Raw genomic sequence first — 14,567 nt, forward strand, 5'->3', positions numbered from 1 at the left:
GAAATATCTGGATGATGATGCAAAGCAGTAAATAGCACAAACAAATGAACTCCAGTTACCACCGCCATAGGCTCTCTTGTGTCCCAATAACAGTGGCATGTTTTAAATAAAATCAATGATTGTTTATAGCTAAAGAGCAAACAGCCTAGATCCACACAGCTCAGTTCAGTTTCTAGGCTAACGAATAAGGAGCTATTTTCTGGCTTTTTGAGAGCCAGAAGTCATTCTTGCTACTGCATGCTTGGAAAGCATGGAGTGCATAAGGTCATACTGCATGGATCCAGAATCACTTTAATTTCTGGGTTTGTGGAAATACAAGTGAAGTCTACCTCTGCGAAACCCAGGAAAAAGTGACATGCAAATCAGCCCTCTGTATTGGAATTCAAGTTCCTCGGCAGTAGCCAATCATACGACCCTTGTCAAAAATATTAAAGTAATGTACTATATTTCTGGTGTCACGTTCAATGCTTTTTTCCCATTCACAAGATGATTTCCAGTTTCCAGATGTTTAGGTGATGTTAAATTTTTCTGGATGCTGACTTTCTCTTCCACACCCCACACCCTGCCACCTGCCCTCAGTGCTGCAGTATTCTGGAACCCATCAAGAATCTAGTCCTATTATCCAGATTTCATGTAGGAAGCCAAGAACAGCTCCAGCCGTATGCATACACACAATAGACGCACAATAGATCTTTGTTCTCTCTTCCCACTTCTTTGAAAAGGATCAGAAAGAGCTGATAGCTAGTGATTGGAGAAGCTATGATTCCTCCTCTGGTCACAACAGTGACTCGCCAAATGCCTGCAGCTTTTCCCCATTTTACACCACGTTCTCTTCCCTGTCCTACCCCAGGCACATGGACAGATGGATCTAGCCCTACTAATTGGACGAATAGCTGCACTGATGCCCCAAAGCTGTTCCATCTTTGGACATGAAATAAAATAGATCATATTTGACAATGTCCTTCCTTGTCATTGTATCACTCTGTACATTTTTTGTTCTCCCACACTGTGTTAAGCTGGTCGTTCTATTGCCATTAGAAACCAATAAATGTTCCTCAGAAGGATACATGCTTTTAACTTCTTAAATATTCTGCCACCAATTTGGTTGAATTAGATAATGAGACTGCATTGCTGTTTTAGGGTTCATGACACTTTGATTAATACGGTAATATGCAATCTAAATGCTGGGTGAAATGGACCGTAAAATCTCAAACTGCAGAAGTAACAATTTGTCTTATGACATTAATCACAGCAACTGTGTGGGAGATGGTCTGACACTTGTCTCCCCCCCACCCCGCCCCAAGCAGAATTGCCACTAATGTTTTGAACAAGTAAAGTAGATTGAATCAAGACCTTGCTGTCAGACAGCTCCCCTACCACGCCCAGAAACTCTTCTGGCCTGACATATTCTTCACAAGCTTTAGTTCCCATGCAATTTGAGGAGGAGAGTCTCACTCTTCGAAGAAGCCATAATTTGGATCAGTGATCAAGTCACAATGTGCTAAGATAGGAATAACCAACAGGCAACCTATGGTTAAAAGTCTTAATAACAACCGTATTCATCCAAAGATACTGTGAAGTTGAGCAGGGAAGCCTGGGGCCTGTGAATTCTCTTATTCAAAACATAAAATCTGCTGCAGCCGCTTCTTTTTAAAGTTCAGATAGAGCAAGCTCATATGAGCTGGCCTGGTGAAAATGAAGCGTAATCCAATCAAATTCAGAACTGTGCTGGAGGGGAAAGAATACTATTGAGCACTGAGCACATTGACAGCTCTGAGTTCAGCAAGAGTGTGATGTCCTTTATCCTGGAAGCCCTCCCTCAGATGTACAGGACGTGGCAGTGGTGAGTGGAACAAACTCTGCATAAGCTCAAAGGCATTTTATTATTACTGTACAGCTTTCAGAAAGGAGACAGAAGACTGAAGGTAAGTTCTGTTTGAAAATATGCTCACCCTCAGCCCTTCTCCTAGTCCAGTCCAGGGCGCACAGGGACATTCTGGCCAGGCATGGTAAAAGTACAGGTGAGGCAGCAAATGGACAGGACCATGTATAGTTCACTAGAAAATGAGGCCAGATACCAGAACCACTGACAACCAAGAAGCTCAGAATATTGCTCCAGCAATAGTCAAGGGCCAGCGGCAAGCTTACTGGTAAGGTGAGCGTCTCAGGCAACCCTTCCTTCCAGGAAAACTGCTTTGGCTTCAAGAGGCTGCACCTTATTCCAATGTCTGCATGCATCCTGGCAGGGCTGGGAAGATCCTGCTGCCACCGGATGAGGTGTGGTAGCCAAAGAGCTTCTCCCAAGCTGCAGGTGGTTCTGAGGATAAGTTCAGGCATGGGCCATAGCTCAGTGGTAGAGCATCGGCTTTGTATGCAGAAGGTCCCAGGTTCAATGCCTGACATCTCCAGGTAGGGCTGGGAAAGAATTCTGCCTGAAACCCTGGAGAAGCCACTGCCAGTCAGTCCAAAAACAGCTGGGGGGCCCTAAGTTGAGTTGAGCAGGCCTGGCTAAGGGCACATGATACAGCCAGTCTGAAGCTAAGCAGATATTGGTGTGCTCAGTGCCTGGATGGGAGACCCATGTCCAGCATCTTTGTGAAGGGGGCTGCAGCTCAGTGGAAGAGCATCTGCTTTGCATGCAGAAGGTCCCATAGTCAAGCCCTGGCAGCGCCAGGTAGGGCTGGGAAAGACTCCTGCCTGCAAGCTTGGAGAAGCCACTGCCAGTTAGTGCAGACAATACTGAACTAATTGGACCAATGACCTGATTCAGTATTAGCAGCTTCCTACTCTATGTTCCTAGCCTTAGTCACAACTAACTTGTCTCATTAATTTCAATGGTGTGTAGTCATGTCTAACTAGTCTGGATGTTGTCCACATCAGAACACTGACTTGGGGTATTTGTTCATGCTGAAAGATGGGAGTCTCATAATGGGATCATAGGAACATAGGAAGCTGCCACATACTGAGTCAGATCATTGGTCTATCTAGCTCAGTACTGTCTTCACAGACTGGCAGCAGCTTCTCCAAGGTTGCAGGAAGGAATCTCTCTCAGCCCTATCTTGGAGATGCCAGGGAGGGAACCTGGAACCTCCTGCTCTTCCCAGAGCGACTCCATCCCCTGGAGGAATAGCTTGCAGCGCTCACACTTCTAGTCTCCCATTCATATGCAACCAGCCCTTCCAGAAAATTCCTGTATGTTTGTAAGAAAACAGGTCCCTACTAAGCTCTTGTTCACCTGACCTATTGTTTGCTTTTCAGGTGAATATGTTTGCCTGGGCCAGAAAAAACTTAGCCTGGTCTGCTTCTCTCCTTTTAAACTATTTAACCTGTCCCTGTTTGGTTTGCAGAAATCAGCAGGAAGAATCTTTCTCATGGCAGAGGGGCCAGACTTGGTCACCTACTAATTGCTCCATATCAAACTGCTCTTCAAGGAACTGCTACGGTTACATAGGAAGCTGCCATATACTGAGTCAGACCATTGGTCTATCTTGCTCAGTACTGTCTTCACAGACTGGCAGCAGCTTCTCCAAGGTTGCAGGCAGGAATCTCTCTCAGCCCTATCTTGGAGATGCCAGGGAGGGGACTTGGAACCTTCTGCTCTTCCCAGAGCGGCTCCATCCCCTGAGGGGAATATCTTACAGTGCTCACACTTCAAGTCTCCCATTCATATGCAACCAGGGTGGACCCTGCTTAGCTACAAGGGGATAAGTCATGCTTGCTACCACAAAACCAGCTCTCCTCTCAGGATCGAAATACAAGTGAGATGTAGCTATACTACATCTCAGCCAGTGTGGTGCAGTGGTCTAGGACTGGGGAGACTTGAGTTCAAATCCCCATTCAACCATAACACTCACTGGATGACTCTGGGCCAGTCACGTAACTCTCAGCCTAACCTACCTATTATTGCCACTGCTGTTATCACTATCGCTATTTTGCAATTTCATTTTTCCTACAGAAACCAAAAAGAGATTAACATAATATGTGTACTTGGAAATGAGTCCAAGTGTGTTTATTGGGACCTATAGCCATGTAAACATGTTTGTTACTGGGTAGAAAGAATGTGTTCCATTTGGTTTGAAGATCACCGTGCCTTGGGAGCACCACGCAATGAGGATTCATTTCCTTCAGACCTATCAGATCTATCAAGCACTCTCCAGAAAGGTTCTTTTATCATATGCATTAGATATTCTGGAAGCAAATAATAATATTAATGATAACAGTCAATTTGATACAGCAGCCATGCTTGCTGAGTAATGTAAACAGCAGTGTATTACTTATGTGCTAAGTAACTATTCCTATTCTTTGTAATAATTATTTTACCCTCGGGGATACAATATTCTGGCAGAAGAAAGAACACAGAGGTCTCTGTAGCTTAGTTAATAATTAATTACATAGAGTTAATTATTCCACAGCTTTGCAAAAAATAATATGTTGTTTTAGACAGTAGCAATGGATAAAATAACAATGTGATAGTTATATACACCCAAACAACAACAACACCCTATTACTTTACATACACACATTCTAGGAAGTCATTGCTTGAGCTGCTGTGATGTCACAGAATTTTAATGAGCATTCTAGGCAGGCTCTGCAATTGCTCACGTGTCTCTCTTTTACTGCACCCTACAACCTGCAATCTGGCTGTTTTTTTCAGTTTTATTACTCAGGTCATATATTTCTGTTCTCTCATATCTTTTAACTCATGCATTTTTAATTACTTTTACTATCTTTTAGGTGTTTAGACCCTCATGTTGTTTACTATTTTTAGTATTTTTAGAATATTTAGTCCTTTTAGTATATGTAATCATTTTTTATCTAATCTCACTTTTAACATGTAATCACCCTTATACTTTATACTGGTCTGTGACCATAATAAAGATTGATTGATCGATTAATGAGCATTCTAAGTTCTGAAGGCAAAGGGCAGGTCAACACAGAATATTGAAACATAGGGTGGCTGTGGTGAGGGAAGTGTAATGTCAATTTGGGGGGGGGGGACATGTAGGGTCAAATGGACAGGTATGTAGTTTGGGAATACTCCTGGATCTGAACATCTTCCTGGTGTCTCAGGCTGAGGCAGTAGCCAAGAGTACTTTTCATCAGCTTTGAATGAAAAAACACCAGTTACATCCATTTCGCAAGATAAATGACCTTAGAACAATGGTGTATATACTGGTAACCCCCAGGCTTGACTACTGCAATGTGCTCTATGTTGGGTTGGTTTTGTATGTAGTCCAGAAACTGCTATTGGTGCAGGATGTAGCAGTCAGGTTTGTCTCTGGGGCAACCCAAAGAGGCCATATTACTCATATTCTAAACTAACCTTACTGGCTACCAATATATTTCAAGGCCAAATACAAAGTTCTGGTTATTACCTATAAAACCATTCGGCTCAGTGGTCCCTCTAATTTTTTCCATCTCTGCGTGGAATGAGTTTTGTTCTGGGTGACAGTATCAAGGCAGAGTGTGTGCACCTGCATTCAGAATGGGGCCTTCCTGATTCAACTTGAGTGAGATCTAAAATTAACTGAGCGGACACGAAAAAACTTGTGGGCATGTGTGCACATGTGCATGCCTTAGAGAGAACACTGCTTGGGCCCATGGTATTTAAGAAAGTGCCTCCTTCATCATGAACCTCACCATCTACTGAGACAATCAGAAGAGGCCGGTTGTAGTTGTTGCAGAAGAGGTCCAATTGCAGCCATTTTAGTGACCTCAATGCCTGCATAGAGACCCGAACCAGGTCCAAACCTGCACGGGTTACTCAGGGGAGGGCCAGAGGGGGTGGGGGGAGCCACCGCCAGCGGCACTTTTAAGATACTTTTTTACTCCCCTCCTGCCCAATCTACCTTTATGGAAGGCCTCCTGCCCCTGCTTGCCTTTTACTGGTAAAGGGGAATCCTCACCAAACTCCGAGCCAGTGTTCCCTCTAACAGGGAATCCCAGATGTTGTTGACTACAACTCCTAGAATCCCCAAGCAAAAGCCATTGTAGCTGGGGATTCTGGGAGTTGTAATCAACAACATCTGGGAACCCGTTAGAGGGAACGCTGCTCCAAGCCCTTTCGAACCAGCTCAGTTCAAACCCAAACCGGGTCCAGTTTGATGGTGCACGGAACTGGACTGGGCCGGGCCGGCTCAAATCTGGTTCAGATTTGAGCCAAACCAGCTTTTCCAGTTTTATGCACATCCCTAGTGGTGACTCGGAACCAGGCCTTCTCTAGTCTTCCTGGGACTGTGGGACATGTTCCCTGCCAGAATAAGAGATGGTTTCCCCATCTCTGGCTGTCTTCAAGAAAACTCTTAAGACACACCTGTTTTTTTTAGGGCTTTTAGTTAAAAAATTTTGTTTTGTTTTTAATCATTTGTTTTTTAATGGTTGAAATGGTTTTAATTGTTGGGTTTTTTAAAAAACATTTTTAAAAAATATATAAACTGGCTGGAGATGTTTTATATCAGGTGGTTTATAAACCCAAACAAACAAAGAAATAGCTGGAGTGATTTGTGTTATAATGGAGCGGCAGGAAAAGAAGATAGTAATGAGATAAGTAGGCGGGGGGGGCAGATTACATTCAGCTTTGGGACAGAGGTGAACATGCGGTGTATTGGATACAGGGAGACATTAGAGACAGGAGAGTAGGAAGGGGAGTGAGCTGTCACCCAGCCAGTGCCCGCCTCCCCACCCGGGGCACAGGGGCATTTTGTCCTGCTTGTTCAATTACAGCTATGCTCCGGAATAGAAGGTAGAAAGGCAGGCAGAAGAAGCAGCGGAAAGCTCACCAAAGAACTTAAGAACAGGAGGGGTTGTGTGCTGTTGGTTGGAAAAGTTCAGAGATGAATGTCATGTGCTCTTTCAGAATAACTAGTGAAATCTTTAGCCGACGTTCTCTCATTCAATATATCGATGTAATGGCACCACTGCGAAACAGCTCTTTCTTTTGCTTAAGGCTCATCTAATCTTATATCTATTTCCGAAATGTTGTGAATCTCATGGACACGTTAACTGGTGAGAGGGAGGTACTGGCAGACTCAGGGTGACCCACAGATCCGTCAGTTTCACAAAAATCTAAAGGGGGGGGACTTAAGTGGGGGGGGAATAAAGAAATCAGCATTCCAAACTGCCCCAATATAACTCAAAGGAGTGAAATGTTTGTGGACACAGGGGGCAGTTAACCAGGTAGGCAGAGCTAATGGAACTCAGTGGCGACAAGGGACAGGAAGAGGGCTTGAACAAAAGGAGTGGGAAATTTACCTGCCTAAAGAATACTTACCCAAGACAGGCACAACCCCTTCCACTTCTGAGGGGTAAAGGTGCCTCAAACTTGCACCATGTTCAGGCACAGGCTCAGAGAAAACATGTATATAAGGGGGATATACTGCAATATTTTGTTACGGGTCCATACTTGTATCTTGTATCTCTTAATACTGTTTGACTGCTATTCCTATATGTGTGTTTCAGGCTTTTATGAAAAATGGTAGCGGAGCTGATAATGTTTGGGCAAAAATAACAGACACCTCATCTGTTTATGTCTACAGTTCTGCACCTGGTATCCTGACAGAATACTCACCAAGAAGGAAGTGTGTGTGTGTGTGTGTGTGTGTGTGTGTGTGTGTGTGTGTGTGTGTGATGTTCTTATCATTGCTAGGACAAAATATAAAACTTGTATGCTAGCACAAGCAAATGAAAATAACCAAAATTTGACTTTATACATTGGACTGGCAATTATTCCAGAACCAGTAGCTCACAGCCATGCACTGCTTTGAACCATAAAGATATAAGACAGATGCCTACAAGAGAATAGAAACATTTAGTTTTACCATAAAGGTGCTTAAACAAAGCAAAGTGATCTTGTTCTCTTATTTGGCATTCTCTGAAAGAAAGACCACTGTCTGTCTTACCCATCAAATCTTTTATTCATTGCAGCAGAACAACACTGTGAAGCCTCCATTCAAACCTTTAATCTGTATCAAATTCTAGGTAGAAAGGTTTATTTGATATAGTGCTTTGCCACTGCTGTAATGCAATAGCATTAGTAATAGAAAAATATCAGCTGAATGCTGAAAAAATACTCTCAAAAGGCCTAGATCGTCTTGGGGAAATAGCTACATATGAGGAGTGAGTCCTTTATTCGAGACTTAAAATCATGCAGAGCTATGTAAAATGCTGTGCTGGGAAGACATATAGATGACAATGAGGCGTGTCTCACGAGCAGCAGAAACTGGGCTAAGGGAGCCCAGCCCGGTATCTGCTGCTTGTGTGCAGCAATGGGACCCGCGCAGCTCCCAACGGTGTCTCAGCGGCAAGCCTGCTTACGAAGCCCACTGCTTAACCCAGGATTTGGGCACGGATGCACCCCAAAAACGAGTTAATGGATTGTGTGTCTGCTGCGGCTGCTTGCAGCTGTGGTGGACACACTGTGGGAGGGGGGGTCCCAGAAATGCACGACTCACTCGCACAATGCATTACTGGGGCTCCGGGGGTGGGGTGCCATGCGGCAGCAGCTCCCTTCGCCCAACCCCCAGAGTGCCCAAACAAGCCATGGCCGGCCGCGGGAACACCAGAGCAAAGCCGCCTGGGGAGGGGTGTTTGTGGGGAGAACAGGTCAAGCCCGCTCTCCCTGTAGAACCCCTTTCGGCTCTACACACTGAACATGTGTAGAGCCTGACTCCCTAAGTCACCCAGAACACAGTCGGAGAATAAACCACAGAGGATGTTCTGTAGGGTCCTAATCCAGGACCAGACCTTTCTAACAGGGAGTTTAAGCCCTCTGCTACATTAATGCACCAAGTTAGGCTGGTTACTTCTCTCTCTGCCTCTGTTTGAGATGACTGACCATGAGGTCATTCACACAATCAAAAACTGTGTTCTATCCAGATTTGGGATTTGTATGTGCTCCCCATTTTTGGTTGTACTGAAGCAAGGTAGAAGGAAAACCTGGGTAGAAGTGATTGTGTGGAAGCCAGGTAGGAGGAAAACCTGGATAGCTTTTCCTCTCACCTTGTTTCCACACAATCACTTCTACCCAGGGTTTTCCTCTTATCTTGCTTCCACACAACTGAAAATTGGGAGCACACACAGCTCCCAAACCCAGGTAGAACACAGTTTTTGACTGTGTGAACGACCTCTATGTGTAAGACACACAATGGTTTTACCATGTGAGGCTGACCCCATATTCTGTGATGAAACTTGAAATAAGGGTTCAGCAATCCTTGTCAGAACAGTGACTGGCATTCAATCTAATTTTCTCAATAGTAATACTCAGACTTTTACTCTAAAGCAATGTTTCCCAACCTTTTTCATTCAGAGAAACACATTAAAAAACACACACTAAAAAAACCAACTGGGGCATACTGCCCCCTGCAACACTGTCACAATCTCATGACTTTTATTTATTTATTTTTACTTCTTTATCTTTTTTATTCTTATAAAACTTTTATTCTTATTCTTAGCCATCCCGTACATCCCTCCTGAAGCTGATTTGCCCCATAGTGCACTGAGAGGGCTACATCCTTCCTGGTGCATAAGAGAGAAAGTCGACTGCAAAAATGGGGGATTTAAACGACTAGATTTCAATTGGACTTCCTCTAGTCAATTTAGTCAGGATATCAGAAGTCCTTGATTCTACAGATCTTGCCTGTAACACTTCTTGCTACACTTGCTTTTCTTCGTGCTCCACATTTTTCTTCTCTGGGCCTTGCGTGGCATCCTTTGGGGTCCCTGCCTGGCTAGAACAAGATGCAACAGAAGTTGTCCTTTTTAGTGAGAGGACTCGGGTACAAGTGTTTATAACACTGGCTCAGTCAAAGGGCTGTGTGACTATTTCTCGATTTTTTAATTTAGTCTTGACGCCAAAGTTTAACACACAAGCTGAATGGAAAAGGAAAACCGCAAAGGAGGAAGAGGAGGAAAGGAATGTGAAAGAAGATGGGTAGCAAGGAAGAAAAACTGCAAAGCTGGGATCCAGAGGGCTATACATCTCCAACACACACACACACACACACACACTTCTCCCACAGACTTTTGGAGCTGGATCAGAGAACTTTTCGAAGGGTGAATTATGGGAAACGGCACATATTGGCATTTCCTTTTTGAAAAGTTCTTCTCACACCAATCTCTAAACGGATGTCTTTTTAAGCTGGAGGAGTTTAACATTAACAAGCAGTTTGGGGGAGCAGTTTTCTTTCCCCACTGAAAAGCAAACCCAAATACATGAACTCAAGGAAGGTGATTCATGGAAGAAAGGGGTGAGGAAAACCAAAACTAGGGGTGATAGATAAGGCAGGAAGAAAACAAAAGTGACCGAAGAACATGGGAACAGCTATATTCTGAGCAGCTAGTCTACATGTGAAACTCTTCAGTTTGTTTTTGGAAAGAGCTAGTATAAATTTCGAATTGTATTTATTTCTTAAAACGAATGCTTATGTGCCATTTGTTGGCTTAAGAGAGCCTCAAAAGTGGGTCTTGGTTACAATTGTAACCCAAAATGCAATTAAATAATGCATACACAAGTGCTTTTTCTATTGATACTGTACAATAAATTATTAACACATAAAAATGAACACATACTTCAAAAATACAGTCACAAAACATCTATCAGCACACAGTTTTGTGAAGCCAATGGGCATTGAATGACACACTGATTTGTAGGGGAACAGAAACACAGCACAGGTTACCCTCTATCCGTATGTTCAGCGCATGGATGTCCCTACTGATCAGGGCTGGTCCACATGGACTTGCAAAAACAGTGGAACTACCTGTGCTGGCCAAAACACCATCCAGAGAGAGCAGATTATCTCTGAAGTGCCTGAAGAAGTGAGGAGCCTTTACCTGTTGGTGTCCATCTGAGGAGCTGCAAGCTGGACTGATGTGGCAGGAGGAGCTCTGAGGGACCTCATCACTCGGGGGACCCCATCGCGGGTGGCTTTGACCTCCTTCTCCCAGCCCCTGGCAAGCAAAGCAAAGTTGTCAAAGAGGGTCAGCGAAGAATGTTGCTCCTGGAGAGACCACAGAGCCACCACCAGGCATATCCAGACCCCCAGGAGCAGCACAAGCATCAGGGCTGCCTGGCGCTGGGGGCTGCCCTTCTTCTTCCCCAAGTGCAGCAGCCGCCTGGCTTGGCATGGAGTCTCACTCCGCCGGAGCATCCTCCAGGCAGCTGGTGCGGGAGTCCCCCGGGGCTGCGCGCTCTTCCGCTCCCCACAGCATGCATGGAGCCCCCCGCCGCCGCCAGCAGCAGCAGCAGAGACCCCCACCCCGCCTCAAGGCTGCCCCCTCCCCCGCAGCCCCCGGCTCCGCTTACCTCGCGCTCCAAGAGCCATCGGCGGAAAGCCACGCGAGGCAAAGGAAGAGCAGCAGGCTGCCGAGCAGAGCGGCGAGGGCAAGGAGCGCCCGCATGGTGCGCCTGCCTGCCTGGGGAGCTGGGACCGAGGAGGAGCACCTGCTGGCCGGCGAGCAGAGCCCGAGAAGGAGCAGCCCCCCGCGGCGGCAGCGAGGAAGGCGACCCCGTCAGCACGGCGGCGGCGGCGGGCAGAGGGGCGGGCGGCGATGGGCAGCACTACAGGGTCCCTCTCGGCCCCCGCCCCTCTCCCTCTCGGCCCCGCCCCCCGCCCTCCAGCAGCTCCGCCACCGACACCCCCCACCCCCGGCGGCTCCTGACATCAGCCTCGCCTCCCTCCCCTTCTGGGGCTATCAAAGCTGATGGGGAGCGGAACGCCCGAGGCGGCAACCCAGCCCCGCCGTGAGCTTCTCCTCTCGGCAGCCATCCAGCTCCCCCCTCCCTCTTGCTCAAAGGAGCTGCTGCATGACAACCAGAGCGCAGGGATGGGAAAGGGGAGGCGGGGGAGGGTAAAGGTCTGTGGCTTGGGGAGTTAACTTGCGGGGGGCGGCCAGGGCTCGGCAAGAGGCTGCAGGGCTTGGCTCCGCTCCAGAGTCTTTCTCCAAACGGCAAGCAAACCATCCTGGGAGGGCGCCTCTGAGGCTGTGCAGAGAGTGCGGCGGCGGCTGCTGCTGCTGCCAGGGCTCAGGGGTCTGACCCGAAGGGTTAGCGTCTCGGTCTCCTTTACCGTGCCAAACTAGCAGGCGGTGTGGCAGAGGAGATGCCCCCGCCGACGTCTCCTACGGACAGGGTCCGGCGCACCGAGGGAAGGACTCTTTTAACCCGTTTCGGCGACGCCGAGTCGACTTCAATCGCCCCACCTCCGAAGTTGCTATTTGCGACGGAGTGGGGTGGAGAGGCAGATACGCACATTGTCCTATCTTTTCCTCTGTCCTCAACTGCGGAGGGGGCGGTTAAATTGGGGGAATATTGCGGAGACGCAAAAGAAAAAGAACTGCCCCACCCCAGTGCCAGAGCTCCAATTCAGTTCGGTTCACCTCCCCGCTCAAACCGTTTTTAAGAATCACATCCCCCTCCCCTACATCAAATGTGGTTTGGCCCTCAGGGTCTCTCAGTGGTAAACTTGCAGAGTAAGAGGGTAGAATCAAGTGGTAGAGGCGGGTGGCTATTTTGTGCTTGGCTGGAGCTTTCTGCTCTCTGCTCCACTCACCTCATATCCATTTGGCTCCGCATCTGAGGCTCCAGCCTCAGCCAGACTTTCCCTAACCAGCGGTTGCCCTCCACTCTCTGATTTGCTAGGCCTCACTCCTTAGCTCCCCGACACTGCCCTTTGAGTCTCAAGGGTCTGAACCTCACAAGGGCTCCATTCGCACATAACACTAAACCGGAGTGGAATGGGGCAGAGGCGGGACTCCATGTACATCCGAATGTGTTAAGCTGGGTTTTGCGACAAAAGCAAACCGCAGTTTCCCTCACCAACCTCTAATTTGAACCTTGTAGTGAGTTTCACTGCCAGCCTGAGGTTTGAAGGCTGCCGCCTTATGTCAGAACGTTACGTCCGAACGTGGATGCCACAATAACCGCCGTTTCATGCTGTTTATGGAACCGAAATCATAGAGAGGGCAGCCCAGACCTGGCCAGGAACCAGAGGCGATCGTTCTCACAGACCTTGGGGATCTGGCCCATGGCCTCCTGCCTCCAGGGGGTCTCCAAATGTTCAAGGGGGGCTCCCCAGAGGCCTGCCGCTCCCCAGAAGCCTGCTGCTGGAATGATGATCACCTCTGTGTGGGCATGGAGCAGCCAGCAGCTGCCACCACACCCAGCTGCCCCCCAGGCCTCCTAGGAAAAAGAAAATGGGATTAATTCAATAAAAGTGGACCTTGCTGTGAAGCTAAATTCACACAAGCATGCATGTGCACTGGATACCACTCTCTGCATGAATTCCCTCAACAGAACAGTATGCTGTTTTGAAGGGAAAGTCCTGTCTGTGGTGCTTGATCTTTGTCCGCCTGTAGTTTCAGGTTTAAATTTACTCATCAGCAGCAGTTGTGGGGCTGCAGTTAGAATCAGGATCACAACACAGAGGTTTGGGGTATTTCAATCCTTTAGCTCTGTGCTGTTGTCCTGTAAGAAAAAACGCCTCCCCTGGCTGCTATTTAATCCCCAAAGGGAACTAGCAACTTTAATAGAGGCTCTTTTTAAGCAGGAGAAGAGCGTGGAAGTAAAAGGGTTAAATACCTCCCGCCTCTGTGCTGCACTCCCATTTCGGAGAGTCTTGTGTGGCTGCTACTCATGAGTAAACTAGCCACTACATGCTGAAGCATTCAATGTCATGTTTAGCTGGACTAAGAAACAAGGAACCCAAAGCTCTCCAGGATAAATAATGATTCTTTAAAAGGCTCTTTAAAAAGAGCAAAAGAGCATCTTGATCAAGAAGTATGTTGATCAAGAAGTATGTTCACAAGCACATGCAGTTGTGGTGGCACCATAAATTGGGCAGCCCAATTAGATCCCTGAAGTGATGTAGTTGCAAATTCAGAAGTGCATGTGCTTAACATGACAGCCCCCATGGCCATACCCATCCCAACAGCCAGAATAGCTCCATCCCTGCATGTCCCCCCTCCACTAAACACCTGGATCCCTGCAAAGTTTGTTTGTTTATTACATTTATATACCACCCCATCCAAATGACTCTGGAAGGTGCACAGATAATAAATAGATAAGAAAAAAAGTGTTCCTTGGCACTAAATAGTGGCTTCTTGGCACTATCACCTGCTGTCAGAAATGGTGCTTGTGCAAGAGTGTTTTGTTGCGGGGCTCTTATGAGGGCAGTGTTGCAGTTGCTGTCAGACGAAGGGCTTGCATGGTATTTAAAGGGATTTAAATGCTCTTTCCCTGTCGAGGGCAGGAGGTCCATTCTGAAGCACAGTCGCACCTGGGATGCTCCCTTGGAGATCATGGCCAATGGCTGCCACCCTGCAGACATTCTGACACCTTGCCCACAGTCTGGCGACATGAGTGCTATGGAGCTTGCAGGGATGCAACCTCAGTGAACCAGGAAGAGGAAGTGGCTCCCTTGCCCTGAAACTAGAGGTTGCCAGGCTATGGTTGGATGAATATCTGTGATGCAATTCACGGTTACAAAAATTAACCTCAGGTTCATCTTCCTGTGCTTTGCCGTTACGTGCAAATGGGGCCAAGATCTGGCAACCCCTAGTGGAATCTGCCTCTC

At 47.1% G+C, this 14,567-nt stretch overlaps 1 protein-coding gene across 3 annotated transcripts in view; it reads right to left on the reverse strand.

Annotated features, from left to right (window-relative positions):
- ST8SIA6 (ST8 alpha-N-acetyl-neuraminide alpha-2,8-sialyltransferase 6) overlaps positions 1–12,186 on the reverse strand; it is a 79,284-nt gene extending 67,098 nt beyond the window's left edge. For 2 of the 3 annotated variants that reach the window (XR_008309359.1, XM_053258724.1), the window contains exons 1-2: positions 11,300–11,565; positions 10,828–10,944 (exon numbers count right to left, since the gene is read on the reverse strand). Coding sequence is in view for 2 of the 3 variants with exons in the window: in XM_053258724.1 (XP_053114699.1) it covers positions 10,828–10,944; positions 11,300–11,394 (212 nt within the window). In the remaining variant the exon portion in view is untranslated. Of the gene's footprint in view, positions 1–10,827; positions 10,945–11,299; positions 11,566–12,062 lie in introns of those variants that run through there. The other variant, XM_053258725.1, reaches the window with a different exon arrangement.
- Positions 12,187–14,567: the final 2,381 nt, after the last annotated feature.

The sequence above is a fragment of the Hemicordylus capensis genome, chromosome 6 (assembly GCF_027244095.1).
Source record: "Hemicordylus capensis ecotype Gifberg chromosome 6, rHemCap1.1.pri, whole genome shotgun sequence".
Taxonomy (NCBI): domain Eukaryota; kingdom Metazoa; phylum Chordata; class Lepidosauria; order Squamata; family Cordylidae; genus Hemicordylus; species Hemicordylus capensis.